The sequence below is a fragment of the Labrus mixtus genome, chromosome 1, assembly GCF_963584025.1.
Source record: "Labrus mixtus chromosome 1, fLabMix1.1, whole genome shotgun sequence".
Taxonomy (NCBI): Eukaryota; Metazoa; Chordata; class Actinopteri; order Labriformes; family Labridae; genus Labrus; species Labrus mixtus.
The window spans coordinates 3597808-3625129 of record NC_083612.1 but is presented as its reverse complement, the minus strand read 5'-3'; the positions used below and the strand labels follow the sequence as shown (position 1 = coordinate 3625129).

Sequence of the window (27322 nt, the reverse complement as noted above, 5' to 3'; positions counted from 1 at the left end):
CATTCCCCCGCTGGCCTGCACTCACACTGCTCCAGGACTAACCGGACCTGAGCACGGTTACCTTTTGTACATAACGTCATGCATGGCTTTACGTGATTATAAAACGTGCTTATTTTACAAGACATGCAGCTTGGAAAAATAAATAAATATAATAAAAAGGACACACGGTCGAGTTCGCGGCCGCACATCGGGAAACAACACAGAGAATATGACTGCCACTTTACTGACTTTGTGGCTTATTTTAAGTAATTTACAGCCATAAAACGCTGAAGGCTGTCCACGATGTGTACTCGTGCATGAACTGTACCGTGCCTAAGCACACCTCCTCCAAGCGTGCCAGGGCCAAGGACCTGTACTGTGCTTAAGAACAGATCGGAGCATTCACACTAGTCAAGCGAACTGGACTTTAGGGGATTGCCTAGTGTGAGTGCACCCTGAGACAGCATTTGGACCTCAGAAACTAATGGGGAACTTCACTGAGACTACATCCATGTTTTATGCATTTTATGGTGACATCATGTAGTTTATCAATTTGCACGTTTGAGAGTTATGTGCTTTCAGTTAATAATATCCTCCTGAATGTTCAATACGACGTCTTATTTATAACAGCATGTGGTTTCAAAACCATGCACTGCTTGCCAGAGGCCATTAAAGTCCGTGAGGGTTCAGAGTCAAATCATCAGGTTGGAGATTTGGTGATTATTTTTTGTCTCCTGCGTATTTCACAAAAAAAAAAAAAAAAAACAGCGGTAACCCCCCATGCTTTTATTTTGAAGGCGGGCTCTCTCATGTGTTCCGGTGTAAACACAGTGCGGTATGAAGCCGACCGCTGAATTTTAACTGGAAGGAGAGAAAAAAGAGGAGAGGAAAATGAAAGTGCGAGGCAGATAGAGATAGAGAGAGAGAGAGAGAGAGAGAAAGAGGGGGAGGTAGAGGAGAGCTGTCGGACCGTCCTGCAGGAGGAAGGAGGGTGAGGCTTAAAAACATGTTCCGTCTTTGTTGCTGCTGTCAGGACTGAAAGAGAAATCTGGCGTCCATAGCGGCTCTGCGCCTAAATTCAACATGCCCATTCATCACTACACGGCAGGAGAAGTGCTAAATACACAATGCGACTTTAAACCTGGATTATCGTGCTTAATGCTCGTCTGTGTCTCTCTCTATTCGTGTCATTATTACTATAAACAGAAAACACCCCTCATTATGTGTCACTGGGGACTGGTACATGTGTTGTTATGCTTGGCGTCATCTGGCTGCGTCGCTGTGGATAAATGAGATGTGATGTGTCCACCGTGAGCAGGAAACACCGCTGTGAGCAGGCCCTGTCCATCCCATCCATCAGAGTCTGACTGAACACAAAGGACAGGGAAGGAAAACAAACAAGTGGTGAAGCCAGGTCACTGTGTGCTTCAAGGGAACACTGTGCACCATGCTTTCTATGTGCTTTCACTTCCTTTTACCAGATCTGTGTGTGTCACTCTCACACACAGGGGCATGCACTGCCTTTTCTTTTTTTTAATGGGGAGGCTCAACTGAGGCACTGGCATGAAGTTTGTGTGCACACAATGATGAAGAGCATAAATATTCACCCTTTCTGTCTCCACTAATTGTGTCATATTCAACTACTAACATGCACATTTCATTGTCATAGTCCTGTGCATATTTTAAATATAATAATGAACAAAACAGAGCTGCAACATTTAAATCTGCAAAGCATATTTCTTCAAGGAGCCAGAAAGAAAATGTCGGTCTGAAGACACGATATAAAGTAGTAAAATATTGCATGAAGATTCCTGCATGCTGTCCAAATTTACATTTATTTGCCGGGTTTTGGTACAGAAACGAAATACCAACCTGTGTAAAATCCTGCAGTTCTTCAAACGTCCACTAGAGGCTGGCTCCAGGAACACCAGAAGTCACACACACACCCCATTCAACAAAGCCGTCTTTACAGACCCCGTGTGTTTTCACTACGCCTGAAATGTGTGCGTCATCAGCAGATTCACTTCCCCTTCTTGTTGCAGACTTTCAACATGGCGACCCTGCGTCAGAGGAAGGGCAGCAAGGGGAGGGAGCCCCCCCTCAGCGCAGAGTTTCAGTCCCAGCAGTCCAACTGCTGCACGGATCATCATCCTGAGAGGATCCTGCACGGTGAGTGAACCCTCCTCTCCACCCGGCTGACTTCATTTTCATTTTACACTGACCGCAGACAGGAAGTGAGCATGTGGTCCAGTGACTGCAGAGAAGCAGCTAACCCCTCTGATCAAGAGGTGAACACGGGGCTGGCAAGCAATCCGACCCCGCTGCAGAGTCCTTGAGCCGGTTCCAGCTCCAGGGTCGATGCTCTGTCTCTGAACCTGGACTTCTGACCGGCTGTGTGGGCAGAACGAGGAGGGGGAGAGTTCTCAGTGGGGTTTTAATGAAGCGCCACGTTTCCATAACCCTCACACCTGTTGTGCTGTTTTGAACTGTGCTGCATCCTCGCAGCACTTCAGGCATAATGAGCCGCCATTTTCTGAGCATTTCACTGATTTAGCTTCATGCATCAAGTTTTTATTGTGTAAGAAACTGCATACATTATTATCCACTGAATAATAATCATCTGGCAGCCCTGCCTGACTCAGAGGAACGTTGTACTCGAGCACTCTTAAAAGAAACCTCACATCATAAATGTGATTCATCTAGTACGACTATTACAACGGTTTCTGTGACTCAGGTTTAATACTTCTAAACGTGGAGACAGACGAGGAACAATGGGCCTTTTTTTTAAAAAGCTGACAGCAAACATTTTAACCCGGCATAAAGCACAGGGTTTAGTAATAACCTCAACGTTAGCTCTTGTCACATTTGTCCCCAGAAAGCCGTGACAGGTTTAGACAGTTCCTCAGAGAGGGCTTGTTGGACAGTCAAATCAGAAACTCATCCGTCTGCACCTTTCTGATGTCAGAGCCTTTTTCCTTTCAACCATCACTCTGCCATCAGCTCTCTCTTCATCTCATGATTGCCTCTCTGTTTTTCGAGTCAGCAGCTTGAACTTCTCTATTATCTCTCCTTTCTTTTTTTTTGAATCTTTGAGAGGAACATTTCTGTCGCTTTTCATGGAAACAAGCGAGTGCAACGCGATGAATGTCCTCATGGGAGAGACTGCCTGGAAACGTCATCCTTTTGTATTTTAAACAGGATCACCGTCAATGAAATCTCCTGTTTTCATCCTCTAATCGTGTGTGGCCATTTTGGAAATATTTGAAAACATTTGATGTCTGACGAGGTAAGACAACACGCACATGAAGCAGTTGGAGGATAACTTGAACAGGAGAGATGTTTATTTTCTTAAATAATCGTCCCATAGTTAGTCTATACTGTTATATCAGCACATTCAGTATGCACCTCCAGATCTTCATCTCCTCCCTGGACAACAGTGCAGTTAAAGGTGGTTAAGTTAATATGATATCGAGCAGTCAGGTAACTTGATCTGCAGAGCACGCTCAGACTTCATTTCTAACATTACTGGTAAACTCAGCAGCTCAGTCTGGTGATTCGCGTCCTGTTGCAAATCAAGTCCAGGAAATTGGGCTAGCTTTGGGTAGCTGAAGAGGTGCCAGTTCATTTTCTGGACACTGATGACATCTCTCTGTTATTGCATGTCCACAGGATCCTCTTTGTCATGTCGTCATGTGTGTGTATTGTGACTGATGTGAGGGCAACATGTTCAGTAAATAAAAGATAAATCTCCCCTCAGAGATGAATTAGGTGTTATGTTTCATACACACACATAGACCTGACTTACACACACATGCACAAACAGAACCTGTGGACATGCTTTAATGGAGAGATGTCAGAGTGGGGCTGCTACACAGGGAGCGCGCCGTAGCTGTTGGGGGGGCGGTGCCTTGCTTAAGAGCACCTCAGTGTTCCTTGAAATGAACCGGTCAGAACTCGTCCATCTTCACTTTTAGCAACTTTATTAAAGAAATGCCCCACAGCTTTACAGAAGCTTTGTTTTCAGCCTACACACACCTCTGTGTCTTCTTCACTGAGCCTCCCTTGAAGGGCCGGTGTCTTAATCTTAAAAGGTAGATAAAACACACAGTATACTGTTTACTCTCAGAAATTTAAATGAACTTAAATACTTCTGGAAATTGAATTAGTTTAACGATGATACAACAAAATGACAGAAAAAAATATGAAAATATGAAAATATGACAAAGCATTTTCAGTGTGTTACATCAGCAGTACTCTGAAGTGACCTGACCTCCATCAACCAGACCAACTTCCATACTTTGGTCCACACCAGGACTGTATCCGAATTGCCAAGTACCTACTCAATCTGTCAGTATGCAGTACCTACTATCTGCTGTATACTGTTTAGTACCTACTATTCAGTGTGCACACACATTTACGTTTCCTGAACCGGCCGCATTCACCTGTTTTTTTTGTTTAGCTTTATTCAAGAAGAATAATGCTCATATACAGTCAGGTAAACAAAAAACAATATCACAATGTAAATCAAGTAAAATATTAAATAACTAAATAACATACAGTACATGAAGAAAAGATCAAATGAAAGACAGTAATATACAGAAAATAAAATAAACCAATAAAGACACATTTAAATAGTGAAATCATTATTTAAATAGAGGGAGAAAGGTTTTATAATAATGCAGATATTTGTTATATTTTCTGTTGTTAATTAAAAGTAGTGATTTCAGTCGGGACATTACATTACATTACTACATTAAAAATTGCTTCAATTAATCCACGCTCGTTTGTTTTGATTTGGAGGCGGACGTGAAGTGCCGATTTACGTTTAATTTCGCACAGCATTGTGGGTAAAATACAATTCATTTCCTGAAAGCACGCATCCGATCCATACTGCATAAACCCCAGAAGTTAGTATCCATACTGAAATGTTCAGTATACTGAGGTGGACACAAAATATGCATACTGAATGACCACGAGAGTTCAGTATACTGAAACTCTCTACTGAAAAGTACTGACTACTGAACTGTGGCTATTCGGAAAGGGCCCAGGACTTGAACCGTCAACCCTTCGGTTCCCAACCCAAGTCTCTATAGACCGAGCTACTGCCGCCCACTATCTTGAAATCTATAAACAAAAAACGTTATGGCCAGTGTGGATGTTTCTTTACATTTTTAGAGGAAGACATCATGAATGAATCTGTACATCTTTAGAGAGCTCCAGATTATTAAATCATTATTCTCCACTCACTCCATCTGAGGAATAAAACTCTGAGTGCGTGGACGATGGAATTATCTTATAATGTAGAAAACCATGAAGCGGTAGTTATTCATGATCTGATTATTATAAACATGTGATTTTCTCTTATCCTTATTGGCTGAAAGATTCCCTTTGGCCTTAGCTAACCCTGAGCGAACATGCACGGTACTAAAGCCTTGAAACAGACGCAGCGAACTGGAACAGTTCATTTTATTTTACGACTTGAACCCGAGCTGTTCCTTCTGGGACATCTCAAAGTTTCTTCTGTTTAAAAAAAACCACATATGGGAAGAATAAATCACGTTAAGACACGTCAGGAGACGACATTAACTCGATGACGTGTTCCTGTTCCTGCAGGTGATTGGTCGTGGGGGGCGATAATCTGGACCTCAGTCGGTTGGTCTGTGTCTGTCGGTCTGGGCCTGCTGTGCTGCATCTACGTGGCCACACTGCACGAGAACGACCTGTGGTTCTCCAACATCAAGGTAAACTACTCTTTTACTCCAAAGAGCTTTTTCTCCTCTTTAAACGTTGTTGATCCAGCTCGTGATGCGCCGCTGAAGAGGAGCGTCCAGATGTGAATTTCCAGTTAAACAGATGAACTGGACGTACAATATGAGGCTCTTTAAAGTTTGTGCAATTTCCATTTCTCCTTTTGATCTTTGGGTGTTTTCATGCCGTCATCTTTCCTACCAAACGGTTCATGTCTGGTAGGAAAGAATGTCTTATTGCAGAGACATCAGTGTCCCTCCGCAGTAAGCTATGAAAATATCTTCCGTGACAGTTTGTCATGTGTTTGCTATCAGTGTCTTAATGTTATGAGCAGACCGCCATCAGCTCAGGCTCAGGTGTTAACCCGACCTATCAGAAGACACTCAGTCAGTTGATGTTGGCTAACCCTCGAGCTCGAGCTTTATCTCAAATAGAAACTCAATTTTTTGTGTTAATAATACAATTATTATTATTATTTAAATACTTACATTCATTCATTTTACATTCTGTTATTGAGAGACACGCTTCTCACACACACACACATAGGCACAAATCATTACACACCTTCACAAACAGGACCTGTGGACCTAATGGAGAGACGTCTCTGCTAAATTCCACCAGATCCAATCCAATCCAACTTTATTTATAGAGCACATTTAAAAACAAATCATCAAATAGAGTGACAACAGACAAAGCAGAAACGAAGCAGACAGAAAAGACAAAAATCCATAGAAACAAAAAACAAACTCTTACACTGATACGCTTTTAAACGAGATTTAAACACAGGCAATGTGGGTGCCAGCCTAACCTGGGGGGGTCCGGTCTCCCCTATGCTTCAGCCTAGCGTTAGGTGCAACTAGAAGCGACTGATCAGCAGACCTCATGGACTGTGATGTGTGTGTTCGGTCCGCCCCAGACTGTGCACACACACAGCATTCACTGTAACGGCTGCGCTGCATCTCAGCTACGTCGCAGCGGTCCTGGAGCCTTCTGCAGCAGAAACCCGAGGCTTCCATTTTGCCGGTACACAGAGCATCAATTTACCACAGAGCAGATTGAGTGGGACAGGAAGTCAGACACTGAAACGACAATAAATTGTTTCGGTTTATTTTCAGAATAAAACACTCCGTTTGACCTTTTGTGTGTTTGTTATAGGGTTTTATACCACATACATCGTGCATGTTTCTTAGAGCTCCGGTTTCTTGGCGGTGCTGCTCCGCGCTGCGCTGACACGTTATGCACACATATCTGGTTTGAAGTTGTGGTTCAGAGTGGGGATGCTAAACATGGAGCGTTGGGGTTGCTCAGGAAGCTCAGGCACCTCTCCAGCAACCAGACCAACTTCCATACTCTCCACCAAAACATAATGAACATTGACTGTTATTTGTTTATTATCACTCTCCCAGAACATTTTGCTCCCTCTCTCTCACATGTCTGCCTCTCAGTTTCTACTTTACACCCACTCATTATCACTTTGCATTAATCTCTAATATAATGTGATACATCTCACTAAAGGTCAAACTTTTCAATCACACGCTCTTACACTAATAACCGTGTTACCATAATGAACATGACGTGCATGTTTTTCCCTAGTTTAGAATAAGATTCTGTAAACTTTGGGGGCTGCATGTCTCACTTATGATTTGAACTTTAAATGTTGAAAACAGATGACTCTTTACTTTTTAATGAGGCGGTTGTTAAGAAGCAGCAGTGACAGCTGGGTTAATGTACCCGACACTTTTATATGGAGGTTATCTCAGGATTTTGACATCCATGTGTAAGAGTCATCAACCACATCACAAATGTGGATATGTACAGATGGAAAATACCTCCTGGTTTTATCATTGACGAGCTGGAAAAAAATCACCCTCAGATTCTCTGCTTATCTCAAGAGGAAATGTAGTTTGGACAAACACATGTAGGGCCAATCAGCGGGTCTCCTCGTCCAGATTTTCTCCGTCAAATGGCATGCAAACGCGTCATAAACACTCCATCCCTGAAATGGGATGATTGTTTTTCCATGCACTGGAGAGGATTGATTTTCAGGGCCTGTTAAATGAACCGTGCGAGGTCCTAAAACATGACTGGAAACTGCTGGTTTCACGGTCCTTTTTTATGGTCTGTTCAGTGTTGAACAGCGACAGAACATTGTGGCCTGCCAGATATGCCGTTATTTAAATCCCTCCCCCCAAAGCCTCACCAGCACTCTGTGGGTTCAGACTTGAGATATACATAGCAGATTTTAATCGGGTTGACACGGCAGAACGGATCGCTCTGTCAGAGTCAGAACTGGGGCAACATGTAAATGAGTAGCTGTTTGTTGTTGTTGTTTTTTTTTGTTGCCTGATTTAGCAGCGCAGTAATAGTCATTTGTTTTGCTGGATTTATGAGTCAACCCAGCGCGGGGTTTGCAGGTCACCCGGTGTGGCCTGGTTTGTCAAATGTGTTTTGTTGTTGTGTTTGCATGTGATGTGGGGATTAATGCTTAAAAAAGAAACAACACATTCATTTAAGAGAACGTTAAAATCATTATTCTTATGGCTGTCATGAAGTCACAGTGTTGCTCTTTTTGTGTCTTTTTTTTATGTTTGTCCTGCTTTTTCTCTTTCCCGTTAGATAGCTTTGTTCTCCTGTCGTACAGCTGCTGTCAGTTTTCAATGACACTTTTCCACATGGAATAAAATTATTTTTTACGTCTTATCCCACTCTTTACAAACTTAGATCAAGCGGCAACCTCTGGTGTTGGAAAACCACTGTTCAGGTCTCATGAGTTATTGTCCTCACTGGCTGTTCTGATAATGTGTTAGGAGGATTCACTTCAGGGTCTTTAGCGGTAGGCGTGGTTGGTAGGAGGAGAAGCAGGGTCAGTACTGATGACACACCTGGGGGGGGGGGGGGGGGGGTGGTGGCTCTGTCTCTGTAACCTTCATTAGCAGCACCTGCAGAGGAACCGGTGGAAATTGGTTTCAAGTCGAAGAGACGTCACGAGGGAGACGCAAGACACCTGAGAGGCTGAATCTGAAGTAACGTTTGTTTTTGTTTCAACACTTCACGGGTTCTTTTTACACAGGAACTAAACTGATATGAAAGAGAGGGCTGGCCTCGCCTCAGCTCCAGCTCTCAGCCTGTCGTTAGGTTGACTGAAAGTTAGGCTTTTAAAATATACTTTTAGATATTTTTTTAGCTGACTCTCATTCTGAAACTGGTCGTATAGAGCGTTGATATTTCATCGTGTATTTATACTTTTTTTTTAAAATGCTGCTTTGGCTTTTCTCCGATCACCTCGTCTGAATTAAGATAAGATAAGGTATCTTTATTGTCACTGTACAAGTACAACGAAATATTGTTGGAGCAAGCCTGTAGATGCCTAATATCAGAAATATACAAATACTAAAACCAAAAAACTCAACATATAGCTCCAAATACTCCCACAGTAAAGTAAAGGAAACTTAACCACAGAACTCCCTTCAGTGCTAAATAAAACATCCATGATAATGTAGTGATAGAGCAGAGCAGACTGTCTGAAATGAACTTTTATTTGGGAAATATTTGCCTGAAATAGTCGCTCTACTTTAACATTAAGTTTGGATCGTTCTCTGCCCAGAGGGACTGAACTAGTAACCTTACAGAAAACAGAGTTTCATCTGTTGGTTAAGAGTTAAGGAAATATTATCCTATCTACAGAAACTGCTTTTTCCGGGTGCAGAAGAGAAAGTAATTAAATCTTTTGGCAGCCAGGTGCCTCGTTGGTTTCTGACGTGCGATGCATTGTGTGTGCATTTGTGTGTTGACCCACATCGAGGTAATCTGCTCGGGATAATTTGTAAGTTTTTGTTACAGGGAGACAAAAGCGGCTCATCCAGTTAATTAAGTGGAATCCATACGGACACTCTTCGTGGTCCCGTGCTCATCTTTTCTGTGTGTGTGTGTGTGTGTGTGTGTGTGTGTGTGTGTGTGTGTGTGTGTGTGTGTGTGTGTGTGTGTGTGTGTGTGTGTGTGCGTGTGCGTGTGCGTGTGCGTGCGTGCAGGGAAGATGCAGACAGATGCTTCCATTCATAATAAATGCAGGTCACTTTACAGGCCTGGCGAACATTTCCCCGAAACGTTCCCACACAAGTGGACTCCTGGCTGACATCATCCCACATTGCACGCATATGTGTGTGTGTGTGTGTGTGTGTGTGTGTGTGTGATGTGTTACCTTCTGTTTATGCAATAAAATCCTCTGTCTCAGACTGTTCACACAGAGCCGGTTTATTTTTAAAAAATGAGTCTGACCCATCTCAGCGGCGCCGGTCTGTTCACTCCCGGTCCAGTTTGGCTGTTTGGACCATTATTAAGACTTTTGACTTGAATGCTGTTGGATAACCGGCTTTATGAACCAGTCTTTTTTTACGTTACCTAGGCGCTCATACTGTCACTGTCTTTGATGACATCTGTAGAGAAGCACCGAACTAACTGTCTACCACTTTGCAATTATAGCATCACTCATCACGAGCAGCCTTGAATATGCAAACAGCCTAATCCATGCACTGGCCGGCCGTCCCGGCGATATAAACAAAGTGAAGATAGGACTCTGAAAACTCTGAAAGCATCACAGACAGTGGGACTCGGGTGTTACACCCATTGTAGACAGTCATGACTCACAGAGTTATTTTCAGAGGATATAATTGATTTATATTATATTTAAGTGTGAAAAATCACATAGAAAGCCTTTAAACGCAGGAGAGCATAGAACTGACTTGTATAGATTGGCACCATGGGTCGTGCCATCGTCCACTGAGTCAGTACCGGACTGACCAGGGATCGGTGCATCCTTTTTCTGGAATGTATTTTCTGTACATGGACAATTTATGAGAGTTACTGGTTTCAAAGGTAGAGCAAATGCAGAAGTGTCTATCCATATGAGGAAATATCTACTGAGACCAAAATGCTTCAGTGTCTGAAGTCTGTATTTGGTTTAATTGCCAGACCGGCGTGCCTCTATTGTTTAGTAAGTGTTTGTCCTTTCTAACTCTTCTCAGTTGATTTATTACTTCAGTAATCTTTATTTAAACCAGTTCATGGTCTCAACTGCAGATATGAAGTCTTCTTCAAAGCAGCATGACGACTATTTTTGGAACTATGCTCTCATTCAGAGTGAAACAGGCAACAGAGCAGGGAATGCTTTGTGACCGGAGAACCTGCAGTCGACTTACTGGCCTCAACTGCGACCAGTAAATCAGAACGACTGCAGATCCTTCCTGTTCTTTTGGCTCCAATAAGCAAAGATTGGCAAACATGGAAAAGGCCAAATGTGAGGCTTCAGAATGGTAGTCCACAAACAATTAAGTGATGTCATGTTGGCAACGTCCAGTTTTTTTGTATACAGTCGAAGTGATCACAGAGAGAGAGAGGGGAAGGAACCACATCTGTAGCCACTTTACTCAAACACATACCTTTGTGTCTGAGCAGGTTTTTTCTTTATGTTGTTTCTAAAACAACGCCTCCACATTTACTCACTCGGGGGAAACTGTTCTCAAAAAGCTCTGCTCTCAGTGGAGAGGCTCGGCCAAAAAAGAAAGAAAAGGATTCAATTTGTTTTTAACAGGTTTAGATTTGATCAGTATCCAAAGTCAAGGACCAGTTAGAACCAGAAAAAAATACACAAACTCTTTTCCAATCCAAAGAAACAGTCGGTAGATCTACGGTGATAGATCAATACGGCCATTTAAATGGACTACTGTCCTTTTCCCAGTATGCTGTACATGCAGCAGGGGAGATTTGATTGATTGATGGAAGAATGTCTCAGTCCGTACGTAAAGGTTGATGGCGAGAAAACCCCCTTCAGCTGGTTACTATTGGACCTCCTTCCAGTTGACTTTGCTCGGAAGTAAGCAAGTGGCACTTTACCCTGTTCCAAATGAGATGCACGCTTTCCCTCTATGGTGATATCCAAGGGCGGACAACAACATGACTTCTGCCGTGCTACACTTTTGCTGTTTGACTTCCGGGTTAGGTCAAAAGCCCAGTGTGGGAGCTGTGGCGCTTGCACAGAACGCCGAGGCCAGTTCGGGTCAGATTGAGGCGTATACATGCAAGAGGAAATCGATCCCCAACCGCATCGTCTGACTTTGAGACATTTTGACTTGATACGATTTCAGTGGGACTAACATTTTTACATGAACTTTAAAAGTCAAGATTAAGTCGGACCAACACAGTAAATCGACTTTTTCAAACTGCATGTAAATGTTCTGAAAGGAGTTTACCGCTAGCACGCCTTTTAGACGTTTGTGAATCTGCAAGCCGATGCTGAGTTCTGACCTTATCATGAACTGTTGCTCTCCCTCAGCCAGCACGATGATGTATTCAGTTTCTGGTCCACAGAGATCTCTCTCTCTCTCTCTCTCTCTCTCTCTCACACTTTCCCACTCACTGCATCACACACACACGTGCTCCTCAGTGTGTCTAGGACGCTCCATGTAGGATGGAAAGCTCCGTGAAACATGCTGGAAAGTCATTTGTGAGTTCGGGAATACTGCCCGTGTGGAGTTTGTACTCGCAACCGTTGGCGTCTGACTTAACCCGACATGACTGATGGTTTCCAATCCACTTCATTGTTGAGGGAGTGTGGTAGCAGTGTTGTTATGACACCAGATTACGACAGCTGGCGTAATCTGGCCTCTTGAATTCATCAGGTGTGAAGTCATGTCCACATCGGTCCCACTCGCTAAATGGAGTTCATTTCAGACATGTGCTCACAGCTTGTCACCGCTTTCCACATCCACAAACCCTCTTAACAAATTCCCCACATTTTCCAAATGATGTTCCAAAATGTTCCCCTGCTGATCCCCACCCCCACTCGATCTTATTCTTTTTCCTGTGTGTTTTTTTATAGACAAGAGGTCACCAGTAGTCAACTCTCTTTTCTTTCTTTCCCTCCCCCCTGGCTGCTCCGGTGATCTACAGCCCATCCTGTTGTTTGCAGACGTTCTGTAGCTCAGCCTCTGTGTTTGCTCCTCTCTTCAAACTAAGCCGCTGATTTGTGGGGAGAGATTGCTTTTCTGTTTCAAATTCTCTGTGAGACTTCAGGGGAGGCAACAGTTGGCCCATGTTTTGGCTCCGATAGATATAAAAGTAGCCGGGCCAATGCTGGAAGGACCCCTGCTTGGATTCTTTAAGCACCACATCAGAGAGATGGGACTTACTCCGAGACCTTTGAAGAGAAATTCGGTGAAAGGAGAGAACCAGTAGAGAAGAGGGTCGGTGCTTTTCTCAGAGAGGAACTAGCTTTCATTGTAATGAGCAACGCGTGAACTTGTTAACCAGGCCTTTTTTTCTTTGACCTTAATTTAAACCGAGGATTAGCCATCTCATCAGAGTTCTTGGTGAAAAGCCAAGGCTTATTTTGCCTCGAGCTAACTCAAATAAAAAGGATTGGGAAGGAAAATCAGCTGCTCAATCCCTCTGGGAAAGCTTTTTGCATATTTCCTTTGGCACGGAACTTGAAGCGATTAAAAAGCTAATTTATTTGGACCGACTTCAAGAAAAGAAGATGCACCAAATTTACATTTTTTTGCTGTAATGGATTTGGATCACTTCTATAACTCTACTGTGGAGCGTACTGTTTATCTACCTGGATTCAGCTCATCAAAGCATCCCAGAATGTATTGATAGTTTCTGTATTCTTTGGCAAATGGAGCTCCGTAAGAGAGTCAAGCTGAGCGAGCCTGAACATAATTTGAGCCTTTTTCAAGATGCATCACCTCCAGGGACGTGCAGTAACAAGACGTGGGACAAAAAAAGGTCTAATGCCACACACCAGGGGGGTAAAGTGGGGCTTTCTTTGCTCAGAGGATCCGGTACTTGTTCCGGTTCACCCCAGTGGCCATGGCTACAGTGTGTTTCCGTGGCAACGGGGCTGCTGTTGGCCGTGGCTCTGGCACTGTCTCACGCCTGGTGCGTCGACGCCATACACGAGAATCTGCTGTGGTTTTCTCAGCTCACGGTAGGAGATGTGATACTGTTTTAATTTCAACCTTTAATTAGACACACACACACGGCTGACAAGCTCTCACTCACAGTCACAGCGTGCGGCGCGAGTTTCACGGGGATCAATCGGTGCAAATAAAAAGTGTCAACCCCCCCTCCCCCCCAGCTGTCCAATCTCAGCTCACAGTAGGAGTTAGTTTAGTAACTCTATATATAGTACACGTGTGAGTGGGTGTCTCCTTCTCCATTTGTCACTCAATCAAAGACGTGCAATTCATAGCACATCCTATGATCATTTATATATATTTTGTTATATTTTATCAAAAAGGCTTCCTGCTGTGTCTCAGGTTGACACAGAAGTAGACACAGTTTTTAAAATGGTATTTTTTATTTTTATTTTTTATTTTGGGGCTTTTAATGGAGATATAGGACAGTGGGGAATGACATGTGGGAAAAGGAGCCACAGGGGGGATTCAAACCTGGGCCGCCTGCTCGGAGGACCACGGCCTCCACACATGTGTGCGCGCACACCAACCACTGTGCCACCGGGGCCCCAAAATAGTATTTGTTAAAGTTTCTTTGTTATTTGATTTCAATCAAATCTCTAAAAAAATCAGTGTGCTTTCCTAATATTACACATCGATGTCAAAATGAAGACAATGTTGAAGTGCAAAACGCTGTAGTCGGTGGAGTGTCGGCTTGAGGCTGTTTGCAGAATCCCCAGAAGTCACATATTTGATTTCATGAAGGATAAGAGTTTTTCACATAGCTGACCTGATTGACAGGCGGCCCGGTGTAACGATTTGTGAAGATGCTTAAAACACACCTCAGCCTGTCTCGTTTGGTTGACTGAAAGGTTTTGAGAAAGTTAGACATTTTCAGCATGGAGGCAGCTGCTGCGGGAACAGATGGGTGATGTCACTCAGGCTTCATCTGCATTTATGTCTGATGCACACATCCAGGTAACAACCATCGCAACAGGACTAAGAATTACAGGCCAACTTCGTGTTACAGGCGGAGCAGTTAGAAATAAGTTTTCACTTTTGCAGAACTTGCAGAACATGTCAAACAGTGCAGAGTGCCTGCTTTATTTTTATGTAAATTGACTCAGTGACTCATGATGCGTCCACATCTGACAGTGTCCATGAGCACCCCATGAAACCCTAATTTTCAATAACATCACATGTCAGCTGATATTCTACAATTCTACAATTCACTTAGCAGACACTTTTATCCAAAGCGACGTACATCAGAGAGTAAGAAGAACACAAGCAAGGATCTAGAAAAAAGGGAACAATGTCAGTAAGAGCAAACGATCAGCTTTGAGTCTGATTGGACACACAGGTGCTGACAGGAAGTGACCAGAGGCAAAGCACAACATTGAGGGCAGTTCTTGAGAGCTCTAATCAGTATAGAAACCATCTTATAAGTCGTCGTTATCAAACAAAAACCATCGTCATTACCATCATCATCATCAATAATATGGAGACCATCATCATTAAGTTAGTAGGTATTCATAAAGAGCTGGGTCTTTAGCTTTTTCTTAAAGGTGCAGAGGGACTCTGCAGATCAAATGGAGTTTGGAAGTTCATTCCACCACCGGGGGGCGACAGAGGAGAAGAGTCTAGTCAGCGTCTTAGGACCCTGATATTGGCCTATCACTGATATATTGTACAGGATATACTTGATTTCTGATATATTTACATGTAAAATATCGCACATTCTGCCTTTAACAAAGCCACATTCTGAGTATCTTGATATGTCATGTTTCATGAGCCACAATGTCAGTAATCTTTAATGTGTTCCCTCTCAAATGTGTTTCATGGAAAAAAAACTTCAAACTACAGATTGAGACAATAAACGTGTCTCCTACTGGACATTAGAATGAATCCAGATGTAAGAGGGTTTATCTACTTCTCATATACAGACTGTGTGTTTATTCATGGACTGGCAACAAAGAGAAACATGTCAGGACCACAGGAAATGTCTTGTACAGAATCCTCTCTAATGGTTTTAATAATATGTTCAAAGAGCCTGAGAATATTTGTGGCGCTATGCTGCGAGTTGCTGAGGTCACTGGACTTAAAAAAGTGTACATTGTCCCATCCTAGACGGCTGACACATTTAATTAGAGAGTCAGGGAGATGTCAGTGAAGCTCATTTAGTACATGACATCTTTGTGCTGGGAAGAACTCAAATTAAACAAATGAAGTGAACGCTGCTCGCAGTGGTTAGGTCCTTAAGGTGACAAACTCAATCTCTTTCCTTTTTAATTTGTTTCCACATTCAGTACAGCTGCTGTGATTACAGTCACAGTGTTGGCAAAGAGGCTTTTTTTAGACTGCTTGTGTGTGTGTGCGTCCAGTTGTTTGGAGTCTAGTCCACTCTCTTGCAGAGCCCGACCGATTAATCGGCCGGCCAATAATTTGGCCGATATTCGCATATCCAGTGACTTTCGCTATCGGCTAATTTTATCACAGATATGCGCTGATATTAAAAGATTTATTCCCGAGTCAAATGGCATTTCATTTGAGCATCATTGTATTACACTAGCTGTTTGCTTTCTTGCTGTCACCAGCAGAGGGCGCTATATGGTTTAAAACAAGCATCATCACTCTCCAGAGTGTCAAGCAGTGATGCACGTACATGCTCAGTTACTTTACGTTGAGTGACCGTCTCTTCTTCTTCTTCTTCTTGTTATTGTTTGGATTGAGAGCCCCCTGGTGGTGGAGTATACACACTGCGTTTAAGAGCACTCCTAATAGCAAGGCGTGCTGTATTCCAACATCAGTTAAATTATGTTTATCTTTAGAGCTACACTGAAAGGCTTTGATTTTGTTTTTGATGGAAGATGATTTGAATATATTGAAGTGTGAAAGTGAGATTTAATGTCATATGGTCGATTTATGCATTTGTAGCATTACAGCTGTGGTGGTTTCATGGATAAGAATCATTATTGAATCATTATGCAACGATACAAAATATACCTTTTCAAAAGTATGAGTGTGTTTTTAACATGTTGTCTTGGATGACTGCATTGATATTAAATGTTGGGAAACTGGGATTGAGTAATCCCCGAACATGTTGTACAGGTAAATTTATCACCAACGTCACAGAGAATTTCTTTTTAGTCAGCACACCTTTCACAAAAACTTTTTGAAATGTAAACATGACAGACATATGATTGACTTAATATTCTGCAGCTGGTTGTTTACTGTTCGTCACTTTCTGTTTTTACCCTCCAGTGAAACACTAATCTCCAGAGACACACACACACACACACACACACACACACACACACACACACACACAGGCCCTATTTACCTGTCTCATTGTTATTGTCGGGGATTACGAGTGTATTAGCAGCTTTGCTTCTATCCTCCTCCATTTCTGTCATGTCTTGCCAAGGTTTGGATTTCTGTTTTCCATATTACTGAGAACAGAAGTGTTTGGTTTCACAAACCCAAAAATTCCCCTTTTTCGCTTTCAGGAAGTGGAGCGGGAGATCTCCTTCAGGACCGAGTGTGGACTGTACTACTCCTACTTCAAGCAAATGTTGCAGGCCCCGTCAATACAGGAAGGTAGGCTTCATGTTTATGGGAACTTTGCCCACACTGTCCTTTTATTCAATTTTTCCATTTTTTATCCAAAATCTGCGCAATCCGAGACCAAGACAAGAGCGAGTAAAAATGCTTTCGATTCCAAGATGAGACCAAGACCTTCAAGAAGTGGTCTTGAGACCAAGACCGATTTTGAGTACTACAACACTACTGCTATTGAATCTGGAGACAGGAGGGGAGGGGGAGGTGTGTCTGATGCATAGCAAGCCTTTAAAGACCTTGTTCTCAATTGTTCTGGTCTCAGGATCCACCACCCACTCCCCCATGACAAATTAAGACCTGTTTCTTTCTGACAGAACAAAGAAACAGAAACAGAACAGACACGTGTAAACAGAGCTTCATAGACTTTTTTGCACAATTTTTTTCCAGGCACACATTCACGACCCACTGTTAACAGCTCCGCGACCCACTTTTGGGTGCCTACCCACCAGTTGAGAACCACTGCTTTGAAGGAAACTGTTAAACTTGGAAGTGACTTTGGTTTACTGTGCTGCAGGCTGCAAACTAAAAGTAACAAAAGTTTGGTTGTCGATTTGATGACCAGTGTCTAGAAGCGAGATGAATCCTGTCTTTAACAGAGATTAAGGACCATTGTTTCTAAAATAACTAGATATTTGTAGTTCAGATTTATCACAGTGATCACTGTCTGTAACCGAGCTGTACAAGACCTGATTGAAGCTGAATCTTGACCGACCTAACGAGAGAAAAGGAAGCAGGCCCTAGCTAAAGTTCAGTCAGGGTCAAAGCTAACATTGACTGTATGAAGTCAACCTCCACAGCTTCTCATGCGTATTGTGCTGTTTTGAGAAACTTTCAAAAACAGTAAGATTTGTAACATGCTCTTCACATTTCTATCAGCAAATAAAACATTTTACATGGTTTGAGTCACCAGATGGCTGCCTCATCTCGTCCTTACAAGGAAAAAAAAATGTTTTTCTACCCTCTGTTTTCCAAGCAGACCCAACAATTCACTGCAGTTCTTATGACGCACAGTCTGGTCTGAGGGAAATTAGTCTAATTATTTTGTCCCCATTATCATGTAAAATTCCTAGTTGGAAGCGGGCCTAATTTTCCAACCGAGGAAAATAATTTAGCTGAAGGCTAATCAGTTGAGGAATTGGCTGACCTCCATTTCGGTCTCATTCAGAGTTTACTTCTTTTTTTTCTTCTGTCACAGCAGAATGGCTCGATGCAGACAAACTGCGGTAGCTTAACTTTTAATGGTAACTCGGAGGGGGGGGGGGGGGGGGGATAAAGGAGCTGAAGGAAGGATTTAGTGATGGCATAATGGATGAAATTGGAAAGATGGATGGTTGGAAAGGAAAATGTTGAGGAGGGAAAAGTTGGATGGTGTTCATGGATGGACAACAAAAAAGAAGCATTCATTGTAATAATTTCAACTTTTATTTAACCATGGAGTCCCATTGGGATTAAAAAGACACTTTAACAACACAACATGCATGGAAAAGCTATAATGTAATGTCAGCTCATAGAACCACTTATGTTGAGTGCACATTTAAACACAGGAGACTTTTAAAACCATTTTTCTCCTAGCACACGCCGATTAATCATTTTCTCTCTAAAAACAATGAAAACAAGGGAATACTACACATCTTAATGAATAATGTTAACTAATTATACTAACCTCAAAGGTAACTTTTGAATAAGCTTTTCAAACGTGGGACCTTTTTAGCATCCACTCCTCGTTTTTCTTTCTTTTTGACAAACAAGTAAAACACAAATGGGACGTAGACAAGCGAATATAAAACACTGGGTTAACTAAAACACTTTACATATCAAAGAAACAGGAGTTCATTAAAGGTAATTTGTCTCTCCCACTTGGTCCTCTGTCAGGCTTGGTTTGGAGGGACAAGAGAAAGTCAGTAGGGATGTTCCTTGTGACCGATTTCAAAGTATGTTAAACATTGACGGCTTGCCTCCCCCCACCCCCTTGCTCTCTATCCCTGTTCCTGCATCTTATCCCATCTTTCCCCCTATCCCTTTCCAAGCTCGGCGCAGTCTAGACCTGTGAAGACTGTTTCGTCATGAGCCGGGGATCCGGCCGAAGATTTCTGCCTTTTAATAAGGCAGTTTCTTTCTTACCACTGTAACTTTTGCTGCTTTGCTAAAGTGCTCATGATGGATAGGCCGGATCTTTGTAACATAACAATGAGTAAGGTCTTTTACCTGCTTTTTGTAACATAACAATGAGTAAGGTCTTTTTACCTGCTCTTTTGTAATGTTAACAGACAAAGAGTAAGGTATTTTACCTGCTTTTTGTGAAGTGTCTCGTGATAACACTTGTTATGAGTTGACGCTATACAAATAAAAATTGATTGATTGATTGATTGAATTGAAACATTAGTGTAGCTAATGTTAGCAGTGCTAGCATCGGCAGCCTTTGGTACTCCTTGCAGGTTAGCATCCACACGTCCGTGCTAAATGTGGTCGCACACTTCTCAGATTCCTTTGCGTTGATTTTCCAGTCTCAACTGACGAGGCCTACATGCACATTTATCAACATTTTCCTGATCGAAAATACTGCCAGACCACTGTTCAGTTACTGTGCTGGTTTACATCAGGGCAGTAGAGCCAGGGCTACAGCCAGTCTATGGCTACAGCTCCGGCTAGTGGCGGGGGGGCTTACAGTCCTTACAGTCTGATGCCAAAAATGTACTGGCATTGTGGGCTAACTTATTAAGTATTAAAAATATGTTTAAATTACTAGTCATTTTGGGTACCGACTAGCGAGGTTGCTGTCCATTAAAGGCTTTACATGCGATTTTTTGATCCAGCAGATGTCGCCCTTGAGCACCAGCATGAAACCAAAACAACTTGCGGTGCATTGTTGTGTTAGCATGCTAATGCTAGCGATCTTTATTATGCTCGTATCTTCACACTGCATGTAAATTTACCTGAAATGAGCGTGATCTAGAAACACAGTTAAGCAGTGAGTACAGTATGTTATTCTTCTTTTCTCTAGTCCTTCAATTAAACAACTTTTATACGCGAGGGGAGGAGTCAGCCGGCCGTCCCAACGATGTAAACAAACTGAAGATAGGACTCTGAAAACTCTGAAAACATCACAGACAGTGGGACTCGGGTGTTACACCCATTGTAGACAGTCATGACTCACAGAGTTATTTTCAGAGGATATACTTGATTTCTATTTATTATATTGATTTATATTACATTTAAGTATATAGATATATATATATATAAAGCCTTTAATCATTTGGTCAAACATCACTAGAAGTGACAGGCTTGGCGCTGGCTGTTATAATGTTGAGGGAGGCTGGGACAGGTGTGGCAAGGTAAGGTGGTGATGAAGGTTGGGTGGAGCCTGCTGATTTGACAGTTACATGTAAGGGATAGAATAGAATAGAATAGAATTACTTTATTGATCCCAAACTGGGAAATTGTGGCGTTAGGGAGGGATTTATATTAGTAAGAGAGGCAAACAGGACATTTAAGGAAGGAGACGGCGCTGGTCATGTGTTGTGCATGTTGTTTATGGAAAACTTCATAGTCTTACATGGCTCAAGAACACAGCGGTGATCAGGCTGACACCCCGCAGCCTGCAGCAGGAAGTCGGCTCTCCGCTGCTGGTTTTGGTGTCACACTTGGTTTCAGTCAAACCAGATACATAGTAATGATACTGCACCCAGTGCTCGATTTAGACTGATCACAGTGTCGTGCAATAGCATTGAGATAATTCTGGTTTATTACAACTCGGCTCTCATTTTTTACTGCTTTTCCACCAAATGAAATCACATCATTGTGCTCAGCAGGTAATTGTTGAGAAAGAGGAATGCAGAGACATCACGGGAAAATGTGTCAGGGCAAGAAAGAAGAGAAACGCTATCGTAGTTCACAGACTCTCCCCCTGCGGTGTCTTTGACCCTCTGTGCGGGTTGTTTCTTAACTCCATTTTTTTATTCTCCCACTGAGAAAATGCAATATTGCAAACATGCTATGCCCACATCATTATCTGTATTAGGGGTGTCACGACACCAGAATTTTAAACTTAGATATGATGGAAGTAAAAAAAAAAATCAAACAATATTAAACAAAGTCTGAGGCGCCCATGTTGGGTCATTCCTCTAGACTCCAGTAGTCTACACATATTTGTGCAATTAAGAAAATGTTCTCTCTCTTTCACTCGTGGCAACTTTTAACAAGACTAAACTCAGTTTTCCAAGTAATACATGAAAACAACAATCAATCAAGTTATTTCAGAGGATACTTCAGTAAATAAATCAGTTCTTAGATATCACATAAGCAACGAGAGATTAAAAAATATCACTTTCTGATAGTTTTTTATCACTTGAATGGTCTTGGTCTGAAGACTGGTCTCGAGACCTCTTATTGGAGGTCTCTGTCTCGTCTCGGACTTGAAAGCATTTTTACTCTGTGTCCTTCTAAAAAAAACCAAATAATTTAATTTAAGTCATAATTTGATTTTTATCCCCCGGTTACGGCTGCAACCTTCCTGGTGTTACACGTGAGTGACACGCAGCCTGCACACAAGATGATTTCCAGTGATATTTATGGTTTCGCCAGTAGTTTTCACTACTCTCTGATACTATGAACTTTTTAAAACAGAGGACTTCCTGTCGTTCTGGACGTGGTATCAAGAAGTATCGAAGTATAGAAAAGTCTGACAGCCTCACTCTGTTTGGGAGATGTGGACTCTCCAGCGCCACCATGAATATGTTAATTGTTCTTTTGAACAACCGCCAAAAGTGACCGTTGGAAGTGATGGTGGCGCTGGAGGAGAATCAAAGGGATCGCTGTCAGCTAATGCTTTTGCTAACCTCTGGCAGATGTTTTCATAATTCACAGTAAATGTGATAGCAATTGGTTTGCAATTACAAAATGAGTTAAAAGGTTCCTCTGAGTGTGTTTTTGGGGCGGCTGCGGCTCAGTGGTAGAGACGAAGTAGATTTTTGTGATTAGTGTCGGCACTAATATCGGCCGATTTTACGGGCCGTCCGATTAATCGGTCGGGCTCTAGCATTTTCTAGTTTTAAGCATCTATCCCGGAAATAAATCACCTCAACAGAAACTGTTCAGGTACGTGCAGATCCGACCCCTGACCTGGGTCAAAGCTAACTCAACCTTTCCTTACATACCGGGGAACAAGGCAATGTTTCAGACATGTTAGTGTAAAGATCAGTTTATGGTGTTAAAGTTTTTTCTGGTCAACTTTTTTTGTGAGAAAACAGCAGCACGGCATTACTCTTATTTTAAATTCAGTATATGTAGCGTGTTTTAAGACTTTCATGGTTGAAAGTGCACGGATGGGTTCAGACGTTCATTGTTGCGTTCAGCAATTAAGGAATTAAAATTTTGAGCAGAGCAGCCCGTTGGTTTTTTTTTAGCGGCTGACAGAATTTCAAACACTGCCATTGTTCTTGAATAACAGCGCTCTATATTTGCTACTTAAAGAAACATTCACATCCCTTCCTCTCAAAGTTATCACAAAGCCAATAATAATAGTTGTCAGTCGCATGTCACTGTGAAGAAGTGGTGGCATTTTCAAAGTGTGTGTGTGTGTGTGTGTGTGTGTGTGTGTGTGTGTGTGTGTGTGTGTGTGTGTCCCCTAGGCCTCTCAGAATTGATCCATGACAACTTGACAGAATCCAAGAGGACCATTAATCTCCTACAGCGAATGAATATCTACCAGGAGGTCTTTCTCAGTGTTCTCTACAGATCGCTGCCCGTACAGGTAACACATCACTCAGCTGTCTGCTGTTTACAAAAGGCGTCAAAACACTTACGATTAGACAGCCACTATTTCAACATTGATTGACTGTCTCTGTGACTTTTCTTGACATGTTTGCCCGGTGAAGTGAAGCATTCTTGTGCTGTGAAAAGTGTAAAAAAAAAAAAAAACAGAGCAAACCTTTATATATATACTTAAATTCAGTCATTATTTTAACCAGGTCCTTGTTTCTGTTTTGAATTATAGTCACATTAAGAGAATGTCAGGCATTTGAAAAGATGTGACATTTTTACGTTTAGTCCATTTAGCTGACACGGCTCGCCACACTTGCACTTGTCACACTGGCGGGAAAAGGTTTCTGTATTGGCATATCAATTAACCGAGAAACAGCACTCTTCACTTCCTCAGCAGTGTCACGCTGACAAGAATGCCAGGAAGTGAAATATCAGAGCAAACTCTGAAAATGCCACGGTGTTCCCGGGTGCTCCTGTCAGCCACTGTCACCGCAGCCGACTCTCTGTGTGTTCATTTATAGTGCCTAATGAACTAATGGTGTGTGTGTGTGTGTGTGTGTGTGTGTGTGTGTGTGTGTGTGTGTGTGTGTGTGTGTGTGTGTGTGTGTGTGTGTGTGTGTGTGTGTGTGTGTGTGTGTGTGTGTGTGTGTGTGTGTGTGTGTGTGTGTGTGTGTGTGTGTGTGTGTGTGTGTGTGTGTGTGTGTGTGTGTGTGTGTGTGTGTGTGTGTGTGTGTGTGTGTGTGTGTGTGTGTGTGTGTGTGTGTGTGTGTGTGTGTGTGTGTGGTCCAGGCGTATCTGGAGCCAGTCTATTTCTACATTTACACAGTGTTCTCACTCCAAGCGGTGTATGTGATCGCTCTGTACCTCACAGCTTGGCTCCTCTCCGGCTCCTGGCTGGCTGGTACGCTCACCGGGGTCTGGTACATCCTCAACAGGTGGGTGGTGATGATAAATGTGTGTTACTGAAGCTGTTTACACATACAATACACAACAAATGTGGAATCATTTACAACACTCTCTCAAGACTGACACTCTTGTTTCTCTTGGACAAATTAAGACAATGATCTTGTGATTGTTTCTGCTGAGAATCATCCTGACCCTGTCTTTGTTGTTTTATTTTGTGACCTTTTTGTTTTGTTCTGATTTGTATCTCGACATCATTGTAAACGAGGGAGACCTCAATGATTTTCGAGGATTAAATAAAGGCTTGAAATGTGTCAATGTGTTGATTTGGACTGCAGTACCCATTTTAAACACTAGGTGTCAGAGTTACATATCGCTCCTTTAAGGTAACAATTATAAGCCACCTTATTTAAAAACATCTTTATTTCAAATCTTTCTGTGTCTCTTCAAAACTTTATAATAACAGCAGCGAAGTGATTTTATTAATACTGCTCAAACTTTTCTTTAAACCAGCGGTAAAAAAAACGTCTCATGTTTTTTTTATACACAGAAAATAAATCATTGTGAGGAACCTCTCCGGGAAAGAAAATGTTTGAATGAGTCCGTTTCATTATATTCTTCTCCTTTTATGTCAGCAGGGGAATATTTTCAAAAGATGCATTTTTATTGGGCTTTCTTTCCCTCAGAGCGGTGAGGAAGAGGAAGTAAATCGCCTTTTAAAAGCCACTCTCTTTAAACTTTGATTCATAGCAGCTGCTTACAGGATGAAATCCAGCAAAGCACTTTACCTACAAAATCAATGCCATGTGAACAGAATATGAATCCGACGAGAAGCAGAACTTCACTTGAATGTGTCCTAGCTGCTCGGAGGCTGTTGGTCTGTGTGAAGCAGGAAGCTGAGTTCTGTGTTTGACATGAAGTAGATCACTAAAGATTTGCTCGTAAGTTGACGACACTGTCTGTCCGGTACTTGGGACAGTGTTTGTCATGAGCCTTGACTGTATATAAATATGGAGAGTGCATCTCAGTCTCCGTCCTTTTTCTAAAAAGTGAAGCCAAAATAGCCCTGTAACGTGCGGCTGATATATCGCCTGTGGTCTAATTTGAAACCAAGAAGGGACGTCGTTTCCTCCTTTCTAGATCCTCACTCGTGTTTTATGAACTCTCAGATTCACGTCACTAAATGGATTGTGGAATTGTAGAATAGATCAGCACGATAATGACCATTTCACCACAGAATCTGGGTTTGACAAAAAATGATTTGACGTGCATTATTTTGTTTTTTAAGATGTACTTTTGAGCTTTTTTATGCCTTTTATTTAGATATAGGACAGAGTCGGATATCAGGGAGCGAGTGTAGGGAACGACATGCGGGAAAGGAGCCGCTGGTCGTCGACAGTTGAACCCCGGGTCGCCCGCTTGGAGGACTTTTGCCTCCGTAGATGGGTGGGTGCACTAACCAAGAGCCACCAGAGCCTCATTTGACGTGCATTTGGGATTGATAGTTTGACCTATGTCCCATCTGCTAACATGGAGGAGGCGGGGTCTATGACCTATTCTGAAGCCAGACAGCAAGGGAGAGCCCTAAATGTTTTGGCTTCACTCAAGGCCCCTGTTGCTCCGTCCATTTTTATACACAGTGAGTGACAGTCTATGGTTATGAGGGTAATGGGGCAGCAGTAGCTCAGTCTGTCGGGGACTTTGGGTTGGGAATTAATCCCAGTGCGGACCAAAATATGGAAGTTGGTCTGGTGGCTTGAGAGGTGCCACAACTCTATGCTAAAACTAGGTCAACGACTCAGCTAGTCAGAGTCATCCTTGAGCATCAGTCATTATGATCCACAGAGGCTCATTTTCTAGCTCCGTCCATTCTCCTTCAAGATGTTGAACCAAGTCCAGTTGAACAATTATCAAGCTTTACTCCCCTCAGTTGATGGTTCTCTTGATGTTGTATGTGTGTGAACGTCACTTCAGAGCAGATAAATAAAGTTATTTGAATTTATCTAAAAAATTGTCTCATCCAGCTTTCAGGGAAGAACTTAAAAAAAAAACATATTGCAAAGAAACAAGCAAATTACCATTGAGCTATTCCTTCAACAGACTGTGGTTAAACTGGGAATACAGTGGTCAGTGAGACCAGTCTACTCGTCTCCAGTTGGGGTTAGTGGTGCTGTGCTGTTTTTTGCATTACTTGGTTTTATTTTCAAAACATGTGCGGAAAGTTGAAAGGAGTTCAGAAACCCCCTTCTGGCATTTTTCTCTGCTGTCCTCTTGGATCAATACCGAGGTGAGGAGTCTTCAGTGACCCCTGCAGACAGTCACATGAAGGGTCACAGAGTTTTACAAACCTCAGGAAAGTTAGGGAGACACAATCAAAAAGAAAGCAGCACAGTTTGAAGCTGATGTATACTTTAAGGTCTCTGGACCTTTTTGTCTGTCACAGTGGTCTTTAGTTATCAGCTGATAAAGTGTCTGTGCAGTGTGTGAAGCAGTAAGTTGTGGACCAGACAGTATTCTTTTGAAAATCAATGTTTTGAATTAATTTCCAACATCCGCCTGTCTCTCCCTCCTCCTCCTCCTCCTCCTCCTCCTCCTCCTCCTCCTCCTCCTCCTCTCAGGGTCGACACCACTCGGGTGGAGTTCACCATCTCCCTCAGAGAGAACTGGTCTCTGCCCTTCCTCGCTCTGCAGGTCACCACTATCACCTGCTTCCTCAGGCCTCAGCTCAGCGCTTTGCAGCAGGTACACACACACACACACACACACACACACACACACACACCCTTACTGCATCAGTAAGGGTGTTGGATTATCTAACCACAGTGTGTTCTTTTGTGTGTTTCCCCCTGCAGAAGGTGACGGTGTGGCTGATGTATGTGACCACCTTCTGTTTCTGTCTGACGTGGCAGTTCAACCAGTTCATCCTTCTTGTTCAGGCTCTCGTCATTTACACCCTGGACTGTGCAGACTTCCTAACAACGACACAGGTAAGACTACGAGAAGGGTCGGATACTTAAAAGTAGGCTCGGTAATTTCATCCAGTTTGCATTTTTTATAATAGTTAAAACACTCTTTACACCCTGACAGCAATCAGTAGATCTCCGAAAAAGAACAGGCTGCTGTTATCCTGTAAAGCTCCGACCTATCACTGCTGTGAGGTCAGGATGGGAAGGACCAATCAAATGCCAGATGGCAGAGAAAGCTCAGCTCAAATGACCACCGCCACACTGTAACTTGTTACCGCTCGTCCTGCTCGTGCAAGAAAAGAAAGTTAGAAGCAGAAAAGGCTGCGATGCGAGAGGAAAAACCAGAGTACACATTCATAGAACTTTTCAGCGATGGTGATAACTGAGGGAGCTGAA

The 27322-nt window shown here is 42.6% G+C and overlaps 1 protein-coding gene across 4 annotated transcripts in view; it reads left to right on the top strand.

Annotated features, from left to right (window-relative positions):
* Window positions 1-815: 815 nt before the first annotated feature.
* Window positions 816-27322, top strand: part of dpy19l3 (dpy-19 like C-mannosyltransferase 3) — a 73594-nt gene continuing 47087 nt past the window's right edge. For 2 of the 4 annotated variants that reach the window (XM_061044645.1, XM_061044638.1), the window contains exons 1-8: window positions 816-970; window positions 2022-2148; window positions 5593-5720; window positions 17186-17276; window positions 22925-23046; window positions 23847-23992; window positions 26579-26702; window positions 26813-26947. In XM_061044645.1, coding sequence (XP_060900628.1) covers window positions 2031-2148; window positions 5593-5720; window positions 17186-17276; window positions 22925-23046; window positions 23847-23992; window positions 26579-26702; window positions 26813-26947 — 864 coding nt within the window. In that variant the 5' untranslated portion in view covers window positions 816-970; window positions 2022-2030. Of the gene's footprint in view, window positions 971-2021; window positions 2149-5592; window positions 5721-12697; window positions 13712-17185; window positions 17277-22924; window positions 23047-23846; window positions 23993-26578; window positions 26703-26812; window positions 26948-27322 lie in introns of those variants that run through there. The other 2 variants (XM_061044633.1, XM_061044625.1) reach the window with 1 other exon arrangement.